This window comes from Triplophysa dalaica, chromosome 11, assembly GCF_015846415.1.
Source record: "Triplophysa dalaica isolate WHDGS20190420 chromosome 11, ASM1584641v1, whole genome shotgun sequence".
In the NCBI taxonomy this organism is placed as follows: Eukaryota; Metazoa; Chordata; class Actinopteri; order Cypriniformes; family Nemacheilidae; genus Triplophysa; species Triplophysa dalaica.
Genome location: NC_079552.1, coordinates 10,566,011 through 10,588,459, shown reverse-complemented (window position 1 = coordinate 10,588,459; position 22,449 = coordinate 10,566,011). Strand labels below are relative to the sequence as shown.

General features: G+C 38.5%; 2 protein-coding genes across 7 annotated transcripts in view; one reads left to right on the top strand and one right to left on the bottom strand.

The window, feature by feature from the left end:
- Positions 1-415: 415 nt before the first annotated feature.
- Positions 416-8,406, bottom strand: papolg (poly(A) polymerase gamma). Of its 3 annotated transcripts, XM_056760967.1 has the most exons (23): positions 8,246-8,406; positions 7,453-7,620; positions 6,362-6,428; positions 6,190-6,271; positions 5,928-6,037; positions 5,803-5,856; positions 5,610-5,721; positions 5,440-5,529; positions 5,115-5,253; positions 4,908-4,980; positions 4,571-4,691; positions 4,399-4,483; positions 4,266-4,319; positions 3,999-4,118; positions 3,435-3,544; positions 3,214-3,335; positions 2,978-3,138; positions 2,570-2,679; positions 2,267-2,460; positions 2,070-2,150; positions 1,856-1,915; positions 1,676-1,776; positions 416-1,589 (listed from the first exon to the last, which is right to left on the bottom strand). In XM_056760967.1, exons 1-22 carry the CDS (start codon positions 8,260-8,262, stop codon positions 1,678-1,680), a joined length of 2,229 nt encoding a protein of 742 aa, XP_056616945.1. In that variant the 5' UTR covers positions 8,263-8,406; the 3' UTR covers positions 416-1,589; positions 1,676-1,677. The 3 variants fall into 3 exon arrangements, with proteins under 3 accessions (XP_056616945.1, XP_056616944.1, XP_056616946.1); XM_056760966.1 differs by having other exon boundaries at positions 416-1,776; XM_056760968.1 differs by having other exon boundaries at positions 416-1,776; positions 2,978-3,135.
- A 130-nt stretch (positions 8,407-8,536) lies between these two features.
- The window catches only part of bcl11aa (BCL11 transcription factor A a), a 55,768-nt gene continuing 41,855 nt past the window's right edge, over positions 8,537-22,449 (top strand). Inside the window, exons 1-3 of one of the 4 annotated variants that reach the window (XM_056760965.1) lie at positions 8,537-8,773; positions 10,337-10,387; positions 20,243-20,578. In XM_056760965.1, the coding sequence (XP_056616943.1) occupies positions 20,350-20,578 (229 nt within the window). In that variant the 5' untranslated portion in view covers positions 8,537-8,773; positions 10,337-10,387; positions 20,243-20,349. The other 3 variants (XM_056760964.1, XM_056760963.1, XM_056760962.1) reach the window with 3 other exon arrangements.

Below are 22,449 nucleotides of genomic sequence, written 5' to 3'. Positions count from 1 at the left end.
CCGTGTCACGTCAGAATTCTAAGCGAGATTGGTTGACAAGTCATTCATTCTACTCTTTGAAATGGATGCCGCTTTATTTACTAAAGTCTACAACAGTTAAATTCATGTTAAGGGTAATCCCCCCGCGCGCAGCGGGAATCTCCCACAAATAAGGAAGTTTATATCCAACAACATAGAAATAAACCTTGTTTAATCCACCAATTTTAATATAATTTGCTCATTACCTATGTTATATCTTAAAACAACAATGACCGGCGAGTTTTAAAGTGTCCCATGTGTGAATAGCGGTCATCACGTCAGGAGTATTTGCATTTTTATGATAGTATGTGACAGGGATTGACCATGGGAGGTGACGTCATTGCGTGTGCAATTCTTGACATGGCAAATTCACTTGATAAAAAGGACAAGAGAAAACTTTGGGGTTTTGTGAATTTTATGTTCTTAAATGTAAAGGCAGTTTACATTACATACAAAAATATCATTTCAAATACAACTTTTGCCCTACCCCACCCCCCCGCCAAAAAAGAAAAAAAATCAAAGACAAAAAAGACAAGCAGATTTTCTGAAGGTGACAAGGAAGATCCAATTCTGACCAATATAACTGATATCTAGAAGAAAGAAACCCAGCTGCTAGGTCTGTGATATAAAATTATAATGGTCCAAATAAATAAAAAGTTAAGAAAACCCATATGAACAGTAAACCTATTTTTTTGTTGTTTTTTTAAATCCACAGATACTCTGTACACCCCATAGGGCAGGAGGCTTGCAACACGAAAAGAAAATGCAAATAGGAAAATCATGAAAAAACAGGCAGTTCTCATTTAATTTCGGATCTTGAAGTTCAGGAGACTCTGCCATTCAGACCTCCATGGGAGGTGCAGGGGTGATGCCCTAGACGCAGGGAACTACAGTCATGCACATGCACACAATAAACCAACATTCACTCAGGAGTCATTTAGCAAATATTGAATCCATAGAAAAAAGAACTTGCATCAAACTACCTTGAGACAGAGGCCCAACAACCATCCTCGATCCCAGTACTAATACTGTTCTTTTTCTCTGAGCCATGGAGTGGCAGTAGAGATGATTGTGAATAGGTAACTGGGTTACGGTTTTTAGTTTCTAATGCTGGTCATTCATTCATACATACATACGCACGCACGCACACCCCAAACAAAAGGTCCTCCCAGAAACTGTACCAGAACCAATACAATGATTACAAAAGGTTTTGCAGGGAACAGCTTCTACAAACAATGAAGAATCTAATTTAAAGCGACAAACAGGACAATTTTTTTTAACATTTTTTTGTTATTAAAATCTACATTAAGGTGGCATAGAAAGATTAACAATGATTTTTAAGTTATATACAAACTACATCTACTGTACAATTTGTTTCAAAAGCTCAAACGGATGTTTACCAAGCAAGCATTCTGAGACAGTAAGGCATTAAAATAAGAACCTCTATCAATCCATATGCCAAGACTACACACTGATACCTTTGTAACAAGCAGGAAGACCAGCCAACCATCAGTAGCAGTTTAAAAGCAGCACTGCTGTTACAAGGGTGGTCCCACATTTTTAGGGACAACCTGTGCAGGGATATTAGAAAACATAGGAAAACATTTAAAGGGAAACCATGAGTGGCAACAATCAAGGTTACCTCAAGACAACTCACTGTTATCGATTTAATGTGAGCCTGATAGAGTTTTTAATCACACGGAGGTTGCTTGTGGGAACTGGGGATGATGCATCTGGAAGTTCATTACTTGGTAGCCTCTGAGATCAAAAACAATAGGTTGTTTAAAAACATTTCAATTAGGATCAAATATTATAATACTGACTGCATGGCATTTACCTGTGTTCTTGATGTATCAATTGTAGGTATTGGCATAGGGTTTGTAGCCGCAAGACCCTCCTGTAGCAAAAAAGCAATTTACTTTTTGAAAAAACAATATTGCTTGAATTCTTACCATGTTGATCTTACAGCAGTTTCAGTGAAATGGTCTAAATGTGGTCAGCACCTGAGGCAAACAAAACAAGCAAGCAAGAGTAAGAAAAATAACCCTTACCTCCGTCAGCCCCTCTTCTAGATCCAAGCCATTGCCAGTTACAGGGTATGGTTCCTTAAATGCAGAGTCATCAGGGACCCCCTAAAACAAAGTTAAGAAAAGCACAATCAAAGGATAGTTTGTCTGTAAAATTATTGTTGATAATTTATAACCCCCCAATGTTTCAACCTTATATGGCTCGTCATTGAAAATCTCACCTCCTCTGTATCTTTGAGTCTTTTCGGTGGCTCCTCCAGTGATGGAGAGTGAGGTCTCTTTGGTGCAGCTCCATTAAGGCTGTTGGGCAGTTCAGTAGGAGTGGGAGAGATCAACCGTGGCATTACATTACGGCCCACCACTGTGGGTATGGTACTGCCAGCTGGGGGTTCTGAGACTGGAGTGGCAGTGGGCTCTGAAATGGAACCACTGGTTGAATTAAGCTGCAACTTGTAAGCTACTGATAAACTTTCTGTATGTTTTCTATTCAGGATCAAAAGACATCAAAATGCAGAAGTACTTACTGGAGCCAATGACTGGGATGGACATTCCCTGTTCTGATGTTGGAGATGATTCGGATGGTGGGGAGCCTTCCATAAATACACTGACTGGTAGCTTTGGAGGACTGGTATTACTTGGAAACAATGGAGATAAATATATTTAAAAGAAAAATTTGACCAGAGAATTTAATAAATTAAGGAACTTTAACATACATGAATCTCTAACTTAACAGCTCATATTAACATATTTTTGAATTAAAGTGAAGAGAGCATAAATTGTGCTTAACCACAAAAACATCTAACGCAACCTGTGTGAAATGAGTGACATTTTAAACACCATTGCTAAAAACAAAAATGTTATGCTCTTTCCACTGCTGTTTCAACCTCTAGTGAAAGGGCAATTTTGTACCCCTCTCAGCTTAGCAACACTACCTGTCTTCAGGCGTAGATACTGGTTGGCATGGTTTGCTGACTGGTGTTGGCGAGCTGAACGGAGTGCCTGTGTCTGTGGAGCTGTCCAGATGACTGCCATCCAGGGAGCAGCGCTTTGACCCACCACCATTTGAACTCCGGTTAATATCTCCCAAACTCTGCTGAAAGGATAAGACAGTTAATAAATGCTCTGCGCATTGCCATAAACACCACTGTGTATGGGAGTGTAGTTATACCTTTTTCTTCCTCTGCACAAGTTCAGGAGGCAGGTAATGGTGCAACTGTTTCTTTTTCACATGTGTGGCCTCAATGGTCATACCCTCTTTCAGCATGTTGATGTTGCTAGCCTGCCTATAAACTAAAATGAAACATTGTGGTCCGATGTCAACATAATGCCAGCTTTCAAAGCGAACCGAACTACTTATGGTGAAAAACAATACCAGGCCAAGGAGCTTACCAGTGTCAGTGAAAGACTGGATGTCATAGGTCAAGTCAATATTCACACAGTCAGAGTTGTCCAGTTTTTTAAAGTTGATTCCAATAAACCACATGGACACAAATTCATTTCTGTAAAACAGTGAGGAAATTTATATAAAGTAGGTCTTTGGGTCAATCAAGCAATAATAATTTTAGTATTCCAAATCTGACAGGAGTATACCATCAGCGATATACCAAATAATACTGGCAATACTTTACCCTTTTGCAAATTTTAGGTCAACGTAAAATCTATTTTTTTTTTCAAAGCAGCAAGAATAACCACCAAAGACTTTTTGAAGCCAGAGGTGTGCCTTATACGAGGGCAACGACACATAATTTTATATTCACGTTTGAAAAGAAATAATCAATTTATGAAGCATTTCAATTTGTTATCTAAATGAATTAGGTTAAGCAGAATGGCATTATTAAGTTGTTATTCGAGAAAACATTTTGAACCCTAGCTGAAAACATACTGATAGTATGACATTTAAATCATTACTGAAACAGCTACTCATACTATGATACTAATATATTTACTACTTACTCGTTGGGGTTCTCTTTTGACCCAGGAAAAGACTGTGGGTTCACATGGGCAAGCGTGATGTACTCATTGCGCTCCAAATTTCCAACCAACACTCTTATCTTTGATTCCACCAGTCCAATCCTGTAAAAATGTAAATTTTAAATATGTTTTTCGCAGAAAAAAGCTTTCAACAACATTACTGACATAAACATTACAACCAGGACCATGTGGGTTTAGAGCCATTTTCACAAACATACCCTTAAGCCTATATTCTTTCTCTGCTCTTACCATTCTAGGTGGTTTTCCTCAGTGGATGCACTGGCAGTGAGGACGATGTAATGCCTGCCACCAACAAAACACAATTCATGTTCAACATTCACTAGAATGCAACTTCAATTTGATACTGTGAAAATACACTTACTTGTACTTCTGGAAAAAGTTGGGAGGTTCAAACAACTTGGACCAATCAGCTTTACCCAGTAGAATTTCATCCGTAACCATGAGACCTTAAAATTGTGAAATCATAGGCAACACATAAGTGATAAGCCAATTATAAAAAAAAACCTCCAGCATTAATCTTAGGTGCACTATACCATTCTTGAACTCTTCGCTCATGATGGTGCGTGTGGATGTGGACACGTTGTATGTGGAGTTTTGTTGTGGATACGCTGGAGTGATGATTGGCATCAGATGGTACCTGTCTGATGGATTCACCTGAGTATACAATAACCGAGGATTTAGTGCTGTGGTTGCCAACCTTTTCAGTCCAAAATTATTTTGTATATACTAAAAAGACATTTGTTATAAACAAAAATAATTGCTGTGATGTTTGTCTTATGAGATTATACTTTTATATGAAACTGAAAAAGAAAGTAATCCTTAAGAACTACTATTGCTTTTTCGATTTGAACATAGCATAAAAACACTAACCCGTGGGTCCCAGACTGGTAGATTCAAGTTACTGTCCTCAGGTTGTTTTAAAAGCACAGGATTTGGCCATTCCCTGATTAAAACAAAAACAAATATGCTTTAGAAACAAAGAAAATTACAGAAACACCACAGTATTGGGCAGGGAGACGATTTCAATCACAAAGATTCACTTCCATGACATGAACCTAAAGCTGCCTGTGACCTCACCATTTAGAGAAAACCAGAAAGAATTTGTGGACTAGCGTGGCAGCAACAGCATTGGGGTACAGCTGACATGTCCGGGCCACTAGCATAGCCCAGGAAACTCCACCCAGAAAGCCTAGCATGTTGGAATAGATTCCACGGCCTAAAAGTGTAGAAATAGTTGTAAACTACATAAATTCATGTATTCTTATATTAAGAGAATGAGTAGATGAAAATCTCACAACAGAAAATTTCATGACTAAGCATGCATGTTTATGTGGATGACTAAATCTTGAATCTGACTACTATTATTTCCCTTTGCTAGAGACAAGCTTTAAATCATACTTACGTTTGGCCCACAATTTAACTGCTCTCAAAGTTAATCTGAAATTCTCTTTATTAGGCACCAAATACAGGATTTCATCAGTAACACGACAACCTGTAAAAACAATAATGAAAGAATATAAAACAACTACACATTAAAAATCAAAGACTACAGTAAAAATCAAATGATGTTACCGTTTAGACTGCGAATGCATCTGATGTCCAGGTTTCTGAGAAGTGAATCTCCTCTTAGGTCCAGATTATCAGGTATGGACTGGAAAGCAAGCCTTGCAAACAGCAGGTCAATCTGGGTAGAACAAAAAGAAAGGACTGAGCAAAAGAATACCAAGCGATTTCCATATCTCAGACTCTGCACCAAACGCTTTACCTCAATGCCGTCAAACTTGAATTTGATCACTGGTACAAATGCATCCTCCACAGCCTGAAATGGAAATGTACAGATTCACACCATTGTCAAAACAAAGTGACACATGTATGTGATGAGGTATTTACCCGTAGATCCTTAATTTCATCGTGTCTTTTTAGTTTTTCAAAGAAAGATGAAAAAAAGTCACTGCGTTCAACATGTCGTGGGGCCACACACAAAGCATCTATATCAGCACCTGAAGAAAAGAGAGACTTTGATACGCAAAGGGATTGATATGCACATTTTGCTCTGTGGATAAAACAGATAGAAGATAAAAAGGGGGTGCCTGATCTTTAAAACTCTTTCTACTGTTGGAAATAACAAAAGCCACAAAATAACTGAATTTACCTTTCGTGTGCACTCCCAACCTATATGAGCCAAAAGTAAAGATTTTGCCACCAACATTCGCCACTGCTGACTGTGGAAGATTCTGCGTGAAAAAAGTATTGATTGAGAAAAACAATGCAATACGTAACAGTTGATCCAACCAGGAGAGCTTAGATTGGGGAATACATCTTACCTTCGTTTCACTGATCTCTGCAATCCACTCTTTAACAAAAGAATTCAGCTTCCCAAGAACTGCAAGCCTACAAAAAGAAGACCATCAATTTGTACACCGACAATTCAGTTCTAAAGGTTTGAATCTGACTTCAACCATTTATTCATGGAAATCTTCAAAAAAACATGCAACTACACCCCATATGGTTACACTTATGAAAAACTTCACAGGAACATTTCACTTATGCCCATTTAGAGAACACTCCATAGATGTAGCTATTTAATGTGACTAGAGTCTATCTATCTAAAACCAAACAATTTTGCATTCAACAAGCATGGAAATTGAGTACTTGTTGACATTCATGACAAATATTACAGAAATTTCCACCAGACATTATGTAGCAGGTAAACTATGCAATAGTCGTCAGACAGGTCAACCTTGTTAAAAGAGAAATAGAGATCTTTAAATCGGTTAATATTTAAAAAGGCATGTATAAAAACAATAAATAACGTGTATTCGTTTTTTCATGATGTTTACCGTTTCAAAACATGCACATTTCACACATTAATGGACAAGTAAGCAGGGAGCACATGCAACTTTTTAAAGAGACATAAATCTTGTGTTAATCATCATCAACGAGACCTTGAACAGTCAGTGAGACACAAAACGTTTCGAAATTTTAATAAAGTTATTAGAACATTAGTGGGGGAGATTACAATAATTTTGTTTAAGAGAAGATTTACAAGGTCACTGTGGAAAACCAAGATTACATCGTAGTAACTTCTAGATCTCAGTGAAGCAGCTGTACTGAGGGAGACCAAAGTGTTGCTACAAGCCACTAAAGTCACGCAGCATATAGTTCTACAATGGCAACAAATAAAATCAAGTGAACCTGCGGAGCACAAAAGTCACTTAGTGAAACACAAAGATATGCCGATTTCCAATTCCAACTTTGTAAAGTTTCTTCAGAGATCCATGTTATTATTTAAACAGATAGTAGTAGTAGCATAAAGAAGGTAAATATGGTGGCTGCAGTGCATAAACCACACCAGCTCTAGCCGAAAACCATTGAGGAATTAAAAACATTATAGAAGACAAAGCCCTCTGCCCACCTGTGATTAAGCTCATTTTCACCCTCAAACACTCCAAAGGGTTTCATAGCCTCAGTGAGCTTCTGAGTGTAGATATGGTCTATCTCTCTGGGAAAGGCTAGACTGATAGAAGATGTGATGCCATAATGTTTCCGAGGCTGCTGCCCGCCAAGCGTACTACTTCCAGTCCTGCGAATAAAGAGCAGCTCAAACAGGTCATTTACTGCCATAGTTTATTCAAGAATGCGCACTAAACATAAGGATTTAACAGAAGAAAGCACTTAGCTAAAAGCTTTATTAAGCTGCCACCATTCTGCAGCAAAGATGATGAAACATTATGGATCATTAGATTTAACGTTAAGCATAAAGGTTAAACTGCGTAGAAAACACCTAAACGTGTCTCAGAACGTCTAGGTGTCGTTTTCTTGTGTCAGGCTGTCGAAATAAACCAGGCAAATACTTGTTTGTAGAGGTTAAAAATTGAAATGCGGTGCATTAACATAAAAGTAAACAAGCACAGAAACACGCTGGTCGCATCCACCAGCATAAACCACTTTTGTGTAAACAAAGACACGACCTTTTTCATAATACCACTAAACTGCATTGTTTCAACGAGTAAAACTAAACGCACGTATTTAATAATTGTGGATGTTTGCAAATATTTCGCTTTCAGTAAAAAGAAAGAATTATTTCGCTTTTTGTGACTGTTTTATTCCGTTAGCTCAACAAACTGACTAACTAGCCTAGCATCGCATTCCCCTGCATAACTACTCTGTTCAACCTGCTAATGTCAGCATAGGTATACAAAACTTACGTTGACATCTCTTTCATGACCTTGCGTAGTTATTTCCAAAAAAAATCCAGAACGAACACGCAAAAAAAACATGTAAACCCAGCCAGCAGCAGCCCCTACTCAATTTATAACAATAGTTGCTGCTTCAATATGGCGCCCACCGGAGAGGCATTTCCCGACATGCTCAGCGCCTTGACGCCAGAAAATAAATGTTTTTCAAACGTTATCTCAGTTGAACTAATGCAATCAGAACAGCTTGTACAAAACGGCCAAAATGGTCATAATTTTGCATTCTTCAAGAAAAGGAAGAATTGGTGTTTTTTACGCCTCGTAACATTAACGGGACTCTTTACATGTTAGGTCGTAACTTAAGTCTGTCACACCTTCAAATCCAGTAAATCTTTCTCCGAGTGGATTGGGTCTGTTTTTGTTTTTAATTGTATAGGTCACCTCTGATTAAAGGATTGGCTACAGAAACTATATAAACAATTCCGCTGTTGTGGAAAATGTGAGGTTGACCTTATGTGACAACTTGCCCCAATGAATGAGGTAAGTTGTGTCATTTCTTCAATATGAGTTTAGAGTTTTTATTTCATCCACTACTGCGCATACTAGCCTAGTTGTAACTTGGCAAGAGGGTTATAAGCAAGTCACGGATAGCATACCAAAGTTTACTTTGACATTTTATGGGTGATGAATATTCGCTAGTTTGATTTTATGGCTTTGTTTGCATTTGGCAGACGCTTTTATCTATAGCGACTGACATTGCATTATACTATACATTTGATGTATTGTGGGTGTTATCCTAAGATCGAACCCATGACCTTGGCCTTGCTAACGCCATGCTCTAACCAATGAGCAACAGGAAAGGCAATTGAGTTGTATTCTGTCTTCCGATCAGATTTAGACTCCCCTGCTTCTGATTGATTGATACGGTGGAAGTCTCACTTAGATCATCGGCCAATCACATACTTTTGGGGCTATTTTTGATGACCAATGAAAATATACATTAAAACATAAAAGCTTATGATAGGCTATACGACAACAGTACCATCTAGTGGCTAGATAGTGGGTTTTTTTTTACTGTTGTGCTTGCTGCTCAGAAACAAAGCCTGGCACACACCCTAAAACAGATATTTATAATGAGCTGTAGAGTATAAAATGTGACGAAAATAATAGTTTGTATTATTGATAGTTTGTTTGGTCCAGACCATTTGACGAGGCGTCTGGTGAACAATGAACTGTATGTTTTGTTAACTAACAAATCATTTTTGTGTCCTTGAATAATAATTTGTCCACAGCACCACCTAGTGGTTCATTTCTAGTGGCTTCACCTGTGATTTCTTCAAAAACGAAATTCCCATAATGATTTGCAGTTTTTTATTTTGTAACAAACTTATGTCTAATGTGTAAATGAGTAAACAGCTAGGCTTTTATTAAATGGTGTACCTATAAGCCTATGTTTGGCACCACAATAGGTTAATATCTGGCTTTACTTTATGATAGGGGCGTATGATTTCCTCATTAAGGCTGTTACTGTTTCGTGCACCAAAATAGAAAAAATGTGTTGTGCATTAACGAAGTTTATATAGCAAGGTTACAATATTATATTAAGGTATTGACAACATGTTAATAAAAGTGGAGTATCATTTTGTCATTGTCATTTTGTAGATTTCATAAGAATAGTTTGCGAGATGTTACTGCTAATTGCTCGTGGAGTCAACAATTATGAGTCCTCATCTTGATTATAGAAAATATGTTTATAATGAATCTTCTATAGTGAAAACGATACCTTGATACCTACAATTTCACCCTGCGAGAAGAAATGTAGGCTACCTTTCTTTAACTTCGGCCCCCAGCCTCCAACGTCTTGTTTTCTCCACAGCAATTTTTTATACAGTATCTTCTTTTCCAGTGTGGCAGGTATGTGTAAACTTTCAATTTTTTACAGGCTACTTTTATTCGGACAAAATTAAGATGAAGAATAAGCCAAGACATCATTTTGAAATCACGACTTTTAATATTTTAACAACATCTTTCAAATTTCACATAACATATTTCCACAGTTTAATCACAATTTGAAAAATAATACCAATTTTATTTCAATTTTAGGTGGACGGAACTGCATTTACCAAGAGGTAAAAACGTGAAGAAAGCCAAGAGGTTAGTCAAAAAAAAAACATCGTTACCCAAGCATCAGGAATCTTTTTAATGAAAATGAGTTTGTGTAAGCTGGAAAGATGACAACAGTACTTTATGAAAACAGGAAAACTGAACCGCATCAGAAAATGATTTTCTTTCCATATTGACTGTCGAAGTCCTGGACAATTTATAACAACATTAGTCTTTTATGTTTTAAAGAACCAAAAAGATATTTTGTTTTCACACAAATCGCCACAATCTCCAGCGTCGTTATGTTAGGATTTTAACTTTCTGGAATACACAGTCTGGTGAATCGTTTCGTTCTTTTACATTTTCTTGCATTTGATTCATTTATTTGCAACAGAAAAAATGACTGAGAGTCTTTTAAACTCAGAATTATGTTGCTAAGAAATGTAGTAATCAGAATCAGTCTGGAAATAAATCAAGGAAAGTTCTTCTCTGCAGCCGGGCATACAGTTATGGTGAGCAGGACTGAGCTTAAAAATGACCTTTTGTCCTTGTTTCCTGGGACTTACAATTACAAAATATTGAAACGTATTCATATACAAACTTCGTGTTTCTGTGGGAACCATTTAGTTGTCGGGTTGCCGCTGTCCATGGTTCTGAAGCAACGATGACCAGAATGGCTCACTATGATGCATTCTGAAATAAATATTCTCAATTTACCAGATTTATGCTGGATGGAAAGATATAATTGACGCTCAAACCAAATTCTGTTTATGACTTACCAATATTAGAGGGCATAGTGCATAACAGTTCTGAATTGTAATGAGGTTTAAAGAGTGTCTTGAGACGAATTCCGTTTCAGGATAACGGCCATTTAGAACATAAAAATAATCATTTAGATAATCCACTGCTCTAAACAGCTTTCAATTTTTTTAATTCTTTACTTTTTGCTTTTATACAAATAACACCAACGAGAAAAGAGCTTTCCACAGTTATTATACGAAAGTGAGTTAGTGCCATTTGGGTTTCATATTCTCTTAATACATATACTGATGATTATCGTCACCTCTTTAATAACAACCTTAAAATAATAATAATTCATTAATAATGATATTAAAGATTATAATAATAATAATTTAAAGCAAACCATCACTTCCTTTCCCCCACATGTCACGCTGCAGAGCGTTTTCTGTAATCGTATGTAAGGCTATAAAGAGCATTTGAAATAAATAAATTCAAAAATAAATAGATTTAGGCAAAAAGCATTTTTTATTCTTATAAAATACCCATATAAAATTTATGAAAATAGAATCTCCACATCTTCGTGATTTGCGTTTTTAAAACACTAACCTTTAGCCCTGTAATATAAGGCATTGTGAATACTTTTTTTGTCTAGCAGTTAAGTTTAATTTAATGGTACTGTACTGTATTGTCATTGTACTGTATCAGGTCATCTCTTTTATGTGGGTTTAATTCAGTAATGACTATAGAGACGCCGCTCGTTTTCTAGTTTTGAGCACTAGAGGGAGCCTGGACCACAACAAATACGGATTTTGCCGATATCCTCTATATGCCAAAGTCCGCGTTTTCGAGTCCACCAGAACCTTTAAATAATGATTTAAAACTATCTCCCGCTTTTACTTTGTTGCACAGCTTTTTTTGGTTGCACAATATAATTGCTTGTTACATGCTATAAATGACTTTTTAGCATAACTCATTTAACGAATTTGACCACATACTGTTTACATGTAAAACCCATTTGCCAAAATAAATAATTAGTAAAAATACTGTACGGGCATGTGACGCTAATGAAATGTATAAGGAATGAGATCAGCTAAGCACCCATTTTTTTAAATCATTTTTCGCAATCCATGAACAAGAAACTAGAACGAAAACTTTAGGTCAACAGATAAACGACTGACGTATATCTTTCATCATCGGTTCACATAATATTACCAAATATTACAATGGATCTAATACACAGACTCAGATAAACCGTCCTGTCAAAAACATTTTTGTTACAGTAACACAAATAACAACGACACGTAATATTTAAAATGTATTTTTTTTCGTCTTTTATGCTAGATGAAAAGCAACAACAACATTTATTTGTCTAAGGACATGTGAACAGCTCTTACAGGTTATCTGGTTTTCTCATCCTTCACCCTCTCTGCTCTTTTCCAATGTTTAACACACTCACACATCGTTGCTTTTTGAAGAAGATCCAGTACTCACGTTTATAATTTCGCCCACGGAGATGTAATCCCTTTGATTATATTTAATACCTGCCAAACCCCAGATGGCATGCCCACCCATCGCTCTGTGTGATAATGCCACATTGTGAAATCTAGCCATTAATATTAATTTTCAGTCTGCGAATGTGTCTGAACTGCTGAAGCTTAAAATTCCTTAAAAAAGGCCAGGCTTGACTTACCAGGGATTTTAAGACCATTCCATGTCATTTCGCCTTTCGCCGTCCTTTGAGGTAAAACTGATATTCAGTGGGATATGTAGACTTCAAAGTCACCCATAATCGAAACGACAAGGCCCATATAGATTTTCATTATACGGTCTGTATGTTTTCTGTCAAATTACAGGCAAATTCGTCTTTGCAAAATTGGCCAAGTGAAGTAATGATGCCTCCTATGAAGTTTCTCGGTCCTTTCTCTGTAGTGTTCTTTGTATAGACCTATTGCAAGTAATTTGGCCAGTTAAGACAGAACTGCCTAATTTCGATACAAATCATCACGTTTGTGACATTTTGCATGGTTAATTGGTCAAAAGCTGTACAAATCCCAGAGTACTGAATAAGAGGATGATATACCATCACCGTATCAGAAATGTATATATTACATTTAATCAGACGTATACTAGCAAGAAAAGAACGATTTATTTATAAGGTAACTTTTCACCTTATTTTCCTGTATTTTGCCTAATAGTTTTTAGTTTCTTTCTAAACTACTTATATCTTTTTTTCACAATGGATTACATTTTACTTGGCCATTGGTTGAATTCTTTATTGTGCATTCTTTAATCGTTATCCAGAAGAAAGCATTAATAGTTCTCTATGTTCTGAAAATGAGTTTGTTTAACCACCGTACCGAATAACAGAAACAAAACCATGAGGTAGTGTTATGTAGCCTGAATGCGCTTTTTTTTATCTATAGACTATTAAGGCACTAAATAATTTGTCAAAAAAACAAGCTTTCATGAATTATCCCACATAATTACACGTAATTACTTTAGTGTATTTTACGGTAAAACACGAATTTGTCGCGTTATTGAGAAAAAAACAATCGCACTTTTTGGAAACAAGCCTCTTTACATTTAAGCAACGATAAGCTGAAACACAGTAGAACTCTCTTTCAGCCACACATTGTGGTTTTATTTACGAAGTGTTAATATTGCGCATTGTATACCATAAATGCCAATAAAACACCTCTTTCAAAATGACATCAATGCAGGACAACAGTTGTAGAAAAACGGATCTGCTGATGAATTGCCAGAGCTAGTGGGAAAATGAGAGGAGTGAAGCATGAACAGGGAGATGGGCGTTGATTTATCGCATAAGACCTCGGTCATTTCCATATATTAAAATGCGCCCAAGGGGCCAGGCAGTCAATTTCCTTGAGCCACTACCCGTGGAAGGCATGCGCATCACCAAAAGAAATTTAACAGTCTACATTTTAAACCATCTCTCTGACAGATGGCACGATATTTCTTTCTGGTTGTCTAAATAGTTAAAATCTACATATCATTTTAATAAAAACGTAGAACCGCTGTTCGCAGTGTTGTATAGATTTGGTAAAGGATGTTTCGAGGTTTTTGTGTCATTCACAGGGCCTCGCGCATCGAGCCGTAACGTTATTTTAAGCACGAGTCTGTCATCGCGCTCTCTCTCACTCTCATTTTCAACCTCTAGCTCTATCTGTCACTTTCTCACACACAAAAACATTTTTTTTCCTCTGAGAAAGACCGACTGAAGCGTGCCTGACCGTGCATTAGAAATATGGATATTGCAATACATTTAACGTCTGGCTGAGTTATGATGGGATCAGTCGCATTGCCATTCACGTATTGCGCTTCTGTTTGTAAGCGGGTTTTGTTGCTGCCTGATAGCTTCCTTCAGAAGGTGCGAGCGCTCGATTTGCTCTGATCAATGTCCTGCCCTGAGGAGCATGGACAGACTTTCAAGAAAGTCAAAATAACAAACGAAAAAAATCGGTCTACAAGTCAATGGCCCGAGGGAGCATGGTTCGTGCCCTGTTATATAAAAATGCTTGAATATCCGCAAACGTCCCCAGCGCATCCAGTGCGCCATAAGCACATCCTACGATACACACTGCCCATTAACACAGAACTATTTTTCTTTACAAGCGTGAGCGCTGATCAATGTGTTGGGATTTGCAACTATAATAAGTCGTTAAGTCAAATAACAGTTCCCTCACATTTCGGTAACATCAGCATCTGATATATTTACAGCTGGGAATATTTCCCTATTGTTTTATAAAGGCAGGTGCTGAATTATCAAAGTTTTTATTGTATGTTTTTTGTCAAACGCGCAACTTTATTTCGTCAAAGATATTGTTAGACGCATGTGAATATTTTAAATAACACAATTATGCAACGTGAAAATACAGAATTTCTCCATGAAGCTTTAAAACAGAGCAATATCCCCTACAAGATCTCTGTCCATCACAATGCGAGATCGCAGAACGTCACTGACAGGGTTCCACACGCCTAAAAGTGCTATGAAATGTTGCTAGCTCATAGCAATTTCCTTTGTGCATAAAGACATCTACGTTACATTAACATGAAACCAAAGGCTTTAAAAGCACTACATTTGAGATCGATACGTTTTAATTATATGTACTTGTTGACAGTAATAACCCGAAAGCATAAGCGTTTAGTTTTGCATACGGTCGAATCCATTGACATTCCCAGATTAGGCAAAATTGACCTTTTGCCCAGTGAAAACTGACTCACAAGCGTAAAGAGTTGACACCTCGCGCTGAAAAACGCGAACCAACACATCGATCAGTCTTGGTCCAGAAATAAAGATGTCAGCTTAGCCTGTAAAACATTTTCACTCACTCACGGGTCACGTATTAACTCCAGCGTTCGACTTCAGTTCCGATCGGTTTCTTAAGGATTCCCCCTATGAATTGCGCCTTTCCCTGCAGACTGTCACTTCTTCACGCAGCCTCTGCTTTGAGTCTCTGGAGCAGTCGCTTAGTATAGTCGTACTTCAACTAGTTTGCAGGGGTGTCTCTCTCTTCCTCCCACCTCATGCCTGGAACTATGCTTGTCATCGGGTTTTGTTATACGCTTGATGTCTCTTTACGTGCCGCAATTAAGAATGCATCGTTGCTGTTTACAGCAGCATCTTTATATTTCTAAATCCACGAGATGGTTTACAGGCACCCCCTCCTCTTCCAGTCGCTATTCTCTATAATCTGAACACATCTGAAACTTATTACCCCGTCCCCTTTCTAGTGGGCTGCTCCCACAATCTATTCGTCAGTGTGGTGTTATATTTTTAAAATTACTCTCTTGTAGTATTTAAGTCCCACCTACATCACTCGTAAATAGTGTGAGCTAGTATCCTGTTTTCTATGATGTCCCTCATGCACTGTTTGTTAGTTTCTTTGGGCTTCTGGCGGAATGTGCCATCGCGCCCTTCTGATCAGCGCACGCGGCGGTTGAACCCACATGCCCTAGCGCGGAACCTGTCTGTCCTGTTCATGCAACCCGATCGTTTCTCGCTTACAATCAGCCTTTGCACAGCGTGTAGTACCTCTTACTGTTTGACCAGGACAATGACTGTGTTTCAACCACTGTGTCTTCTCCAGAAGTCCCGATCAATGTCCACTACGAAACCTTATATGTGAGGTTTCTCTACCCCTCCCTTTGTATATGTAGCATGTCCGGCCCCCTTGAATCTCCTGTCCATTGGCTTTTCGTGGTCTGCTTTCCTACGTCCACCCCCAGCACACACGCCGCACCGCACATTGCTTTCATTAAACATCTCTCTCTCTCTCCCTCCCTCTGCCTCTCTCTCTCAGACTCTCTCTCTCCCCTTCTCTCTCTCTCGCCTCTTGTCCGGCCCCCTGATCTTTCTGTCCATTGGCTTCTTCGGGTCTATTTTTCATGTCCAGCCCCTAATGAGTGTCCATTGGTTTTGTTATTTCCACTCCCTCCTCCCACTCCACGGCTTTGCCCTGCCCATGTTCTGTATGTCTGTGTCCATCCATCTCCTGACGTTCAAGTTCGCAGGGACGTCACGTCCGCACTTGAACTTGCAGCTCAGGGGGGCTTTTGCCATTTTTTCATCTCTCTCTCTCTTTTCAAAAAAGCCATGACGGCTATCCCACAATCCATCTTCCCTGCGCCATCTTTGTATTATTTCTAATTTATTTTGGATGTCAAAGGCATTGATGAAGATATTTTCTCTGGAGTCTCCCTTCTAACCCGGCTCTCCCGATGTGAACCGAGCTGAAAGCCACCACCAACCACCATGTCTCGCCGCAAGCAAGGCAAACCCCAGCACTTAAGCAAGCGGGATTTTTCGCGTAAGTAAAGAAAAATATTTTGTACCATTCCCTTTACCTGTTTTGCAGTCCGTTCTGTAATATTGAGTTAAGGGGAAAGAGCGGTGAAGAGGAGCGTACTCAGTCAAGACACACCGGACACTGGACAGCGCAGATCGTGGTCAAGTGGACTTTAGCGAAGAGAGCGTTCCCATCTATGAAATACCTTTACGCGCACCGTCCTCCGCTGAAATGGCAGAAAAGTTTGCTTTCCATTGCTATACTTTCCGTGCAATTTGGAGAAGTTCATTCCGACTCTTTAGGCGCGTATGTCGTGCCCTCGCCGATTTGACCACTTTAGAGCAAACGTTCAGATATACCGGACTGTCGTGGGTATGTGTATGCATGCTCCAGCTCAGTTATTTAGACGAAAATCTCGTGGAATGTCCCGTAACGCTGCATGTCTATGATTCTGGGCAGGATTTCCCCCCTCTCGCACTATTTTTGGAAGATTTTCAAAGAGTGGAAGTGAATTTTGATTGGGAAAAATCTCGTGTCCGACTGTTTACAAGCGCCGCGTGCGCGTACAACCCACTGCCAGCAAACAGAGAGTGATAGTCGCCTGTCTGAGACTAACATTGCACAGAAAACCGTGTACAGATAAAACATGTTTGATACATTTGATTTTTAAAGCTAAGCTTTTCTTAGGTTTGATGCTAAACGTGGTTCTGATCTACACGCACGGGCGTGCGTTAAGACGCGCAAGGACAATATTTAAAGCCGCGTTATTTAACATTTCGAGTGCAAAGCAAAAAAAGGATCAATTCTATTTCATTTAGGCCTGATTTTAACTTAAATGCTGATGACAAAGGTAAGGTAAAACTGTTTCGAGATAACTGCATCGAGAAATTTATTCATTTTTATAGTCATGTGTAGGCTATATTTTCTAAGTATTGTATCAGTGATATGTATACATATGTTTTACTCTTAATGTCTCGTGGAAGGTTGTGGGGAAGTGCCTTTTTGTACATAAAATCGGATTAATTTTTTTCTGGATCGGAAATGTTTGCACGAGCACGATGAAACGAAAACATTACAGATCATCACCTTTTAGATGATAACCTTTTACTATCAAAGATGCCAAGCTCTAAAAGTATTTGAATACGTTTATTAGATAAACATGTTTGACATAAATCCTGCGTTGTTGTTACATTGTATCGTATCGCGTAACATTATTGGGTTTCCACACACATGCTCTCGGCGCGGGTTACACCGTGTGTTCACTTCTGTAGGTGTCAGAATTATGCCGCTAGGGGGCAGACTACGATCATAAACTGGACATGAACCCGATCAGTTTCACCGCTATCTTTATCTATATTTGACCATATGTTAGCAAGAACGAAGCGTATTGTATATGAACTCGTAACTGTTTTTACCATGCCTTTTTTGACCCGACATCAAATGCTGAATTTTATACCGTGTGTTTTGTAAACTGCATTTTCGCTCAAGTAAGTCCTTGAAAAATTAACAAAGAAGGTTCAAGCAATATAAATGTCGATCTTGATAAACTTTGCCATCTAATTCATAATTATAAGGGGGCAGTTGTTTTAATAGAGAGAGAGAGAGAGTCATGCGAACGAATGGGTTGTTTGTACAAATCGATCCACTTTATATTCTGTAAAAGCACCGTATTTTTTTTAACACAAGGATAGACTATTCAGAGCAGATCCATTTAAATAATATTATCATATTTCTCAGTTTTAAGCAGTTTTTTATATTAGACTCCCAAATATATTCTCAAAAACAATTTTAAATGTAATGACATTTTCAATGCGCTGAGTGTAGAGGAATTTTACTCTGTTATTTTCAGTTTTTAGTTTTTGACCACGTTTCTCCGACCCAACTTAATTTGATCTTGAGTATTTTCCTGGAATATCATATATTATTTAGCAACATAATGATCGAATTTTTCTTATACAAGGTCAGTTGTGTGAAGTTTCCTCAATGTAATTTCAAAATGCATAAGTGCAAATCTTTGGATTGTAGATAAAATAATTATATGTAAAACTAACTCGAGCGTTAAAAACTGCGTAAAGTGTTTTGTATGACGTCAGACTAAAATACCTGTTATTTATATTTTGCCATCATAATAAGTAGACTAGTCGTTTGCTATTATTATAAAATAAAAAATATTGCATATTGATTTCATCAGGGTTAATTGTAATCGAGCATATTAGATAAGTAGTACATTATCAATCATTATGAAGCGATGATTTTTAGAGGAACGCACAAATATCAAAATAACAATCTCTCTATTTAAAGGATTGAAACCTAAAAATAAGTTTGAGTTACTTTATATCGGTTAGGCTCTCTTCTCTTTATTTGCATGGCAAGAAACTCGACAATACAACGTTATATAAAATATCTCTTCTCAGACAACAGTATTTATATATTATACGTTATCTTTTTATGGGATTACGGGAGCAATCGTGTTGAATATTTCTTAATGTGCACGCCTGGGATCTGCCCCTCAATATCTGCCCCAGACTGGGCTGAAGTAAATTTAACCGCGGTGCTCCCAACACCTTTCTTCTTATCAAAATCTGTACCAATCATCACCCACTAAAATTAAAATCTATTTTTTGATTCTCTGTGGTTTTAGGTTCATTAAACCATGAAATTGGCAGCTTATAAAGAAGGTCAAGATGCTTAACCATTCTAAAGCTAACGTAGCAGCGCAGAAGATTTCACTAAACAATCGTTACAAAAATACATTACACACATCTGGAGAAACGAGTGTGTCAACCTCAAGTTTATCACGAGGGAAAACGAATAGTCGATATTATTTGAGGCATTGCTGTAGCTCTTATCAGGCTGGTAACAGTGTTGCCTTTGCTGGATATCTCGAGTTCCGAATCTACACGTGTTGACCACGCAGTCTTCTCATGATCCAGATGTGTGTATGGTCGAGTGAAACAAAGAGTCAGACTGTCACACAGATTCTTAAGATTTTAACAATGATGTTGCTTTTACTGGTATTCTGGGATATAATACTAAATCAATTCATTTAACAGTTACAGCAATTTTATGTACAAATTGTTCTTAAAAGTTTTTAAGGTTAGTTTTCAGGTAATTACCTTCATGAAACAAAAATATTTAATAATCCCCAAGGCATTAAATATAGGTGAGATGTTGATGTGCAATACCCAATTCACAAGCTCTTTAACATAGCAGAGAAAGAGTGTGTGAAACGATGCATTTTTTTGTCCCCTGATGTGTGCTTACTCGGTTTTGTTATGTTCATTACGGCACCCAGTCTCTAATAAACCCTCTGCTTTTCCATCCCTCTGTGTCACATATGGATTCTTCCCGCGTGCAGCCGAGCCCCTCTCAGCCGTGGTCTCGGAGGACAGACAGGAACAGCGCGGGCTGGTACAGGTATCTCCGGAGGGAGACCAGGATCTGCTCACCTGTGGCCAGTGTCAGATGAACTTCCCTTTGGGAGACATCCTTATTTTCATTGAGCACAAAAGGAAGCAGTGCAATGGCACTTTGTGCATGGACAAAGCGGTGGATAAGCCCCCCTCGCCCTCGCGTGGTGAGCTGAGGAGAGCCTCCAACCCTGTGGAGGTGGGCGTCCAGGTCACGCCAGAGGACGATGACTGCTTATCGACGTCTTCTCGAGGAATCTGCCCGAAACAGGAAAACAATACAGGTAACCTCATCCCGAGAGCATTTTGGTGTTTTCATGATAGCAAAGCTGTGTGAACGTGTGTGTGTGAGCAAAGAATGTTTGTGATGCGCTATGTGTGGGCCACATATCGTAGACACATGTCCTTTCTCTGTGGGGCGTCTCGTTCGCAGCTCTGGCGACGTATCAGAGTGCTGAATATTTAAAAGCTGTGTAGCAGGAAGGGGAAGAGGGTATATTCAATTAAACCTCAGAATGAGACGATGTTATGAAGACCAAATGAGGAACCGACTCTGTAAGAGTATAAAGATAAAAACGTTTAGTATCTGATTTATTATCTTGAGATCATCGCTGCCTAGAATCAGTTCGGATGTCATTCACACTGACTCTTGAGGATTTGGATAATTAAGCTCAGATTTTAACCATAGACCATGCATTCCCACCGCTGTCTGTATGCTCCGGTTTAACACATTTGCGCTTTTTTTAATTCCTTTAAGATTTGAGTCTTGAGAGGGGGTAGGAATCGCTCCATTTTATCACGAGAGTAGTTTTTCCTTACAGGGGGCCAAATGTCAAAGTGCCACCGACTCACTTATAGTTGCAGTTTACTGGCCAATCTAGAAAGCAAAGGGTGTGTTCTTCATGGCACAGAGAGCTGCTAATCTCTACAGCGAGCAAAGGAGTGAGAGGGGGACATTTTGGCAGTAGAGGGGCGGTTTGAGGAGCCCTTGCTGTGACAGGAGAGGCCGTTTCTCTCGATGTGTGTCCACAGACTCATGGGAAATGCCTCTCTGTGCTGCACAACCTCTCTCATGTGGTCTCGACAGATGTATCTTGATTTCGCTGTGGGTTAACACACAGCCACATCTTATCCGTATAACTGCACGCCTGCACATTTTCACTTTCTGTCGGGAAAAGGAAAGGAAATAGAAGGCCGTGCAGTTATTTTGGTGCACCAGGGAACAATAACACGACGCTAATTATTTGTTTAAGTTTTGCGGATGTGCATTTTAATTATGGCTAGTTTGTAGCGGTTGACGATCTGTATACTAAATTAAACGTGTATAATAAGAAGTACAGTCATAGGAGCAAAGAAGCAACAACAAACAAGATAGTCAATAATTTCTGCCGTAAACAACTTGAAAAAATCTTTTGGACTCATGTGCTCAAATGTGAGTCATAAATCTAGTCTTTCTCTAGAGCAGATTGAATTGTTTCAAGTTTTTGGTGCGATTACCGCTTTGGCATTATGTGTCCATGTGTGTCTTGAGCTGGTGATTTGGTGTGACTGGTTTATTTAATGTAGAAAAATGTGAGAGTGAGACTTTCCAGTCTGTTTTCATGCGTACATTTGACCATTGTCTGGTCTGCCTCAAAGATCGGGTTCCAGGAAGTGTCTGGGTCCGGTTAGCTCCATCAAAAGTCATTTGGACTTGACCCTTGCTCTGGGCAAATTTTTGGCTGTTGAGTTCAAGTATCAAGTTGTTTTCCAAGAGCTCTCACTAGTGTAGATAATGGACATTTTGAGACTTTTTTTGTTTGTGCCTATGTATATAATGGAACCAAGGGGTGTGCTGTGGACCATATTGCTGTGGTGTACTGGAGTTAAATTTGATCAGATGTGAAGGCTGAATGGGGTCATTTGCGTCTGCTTACCCTCTTTGTTTTAAGCATGTTGGTGCAGTTTCAGCACAAATTATACAACCTTTATGCGAGCCGGCTATCACGTCTCTTGTTTCTGTCAGCCGCTAAACTGGGTTATTAAACTCATTTACATCATAATGTATCAGGGTTCAGCTGATAGCGTTGGGTCACTGGGATTATGTGTGCTTGTTTTTTATTAGTTTATTCTAAGATTTTTTTTACATAGATTTTTTTCTCAGCGTATTACCAAA

Bases quoted from the DNA above. Each gene is read 5' to 3' on its own strand.
- papolg (XM_056760966.1), bottom strand. The intron at 5,722-5,802 runs GTAAAGCGTTTG...TGTTCTACCCAG, and splicing joins TCAAGTTTGACGGCATTGAG to ATTGACCTGCTGTTTGCAAG. The intron at 2,151-2,266 runs GTGAGATTTTCA...ACTTTGTTTTAG, and splicing joins GACTCAAAGATACAGAGGAG to GGGGTCCCTGATGACTCTGC.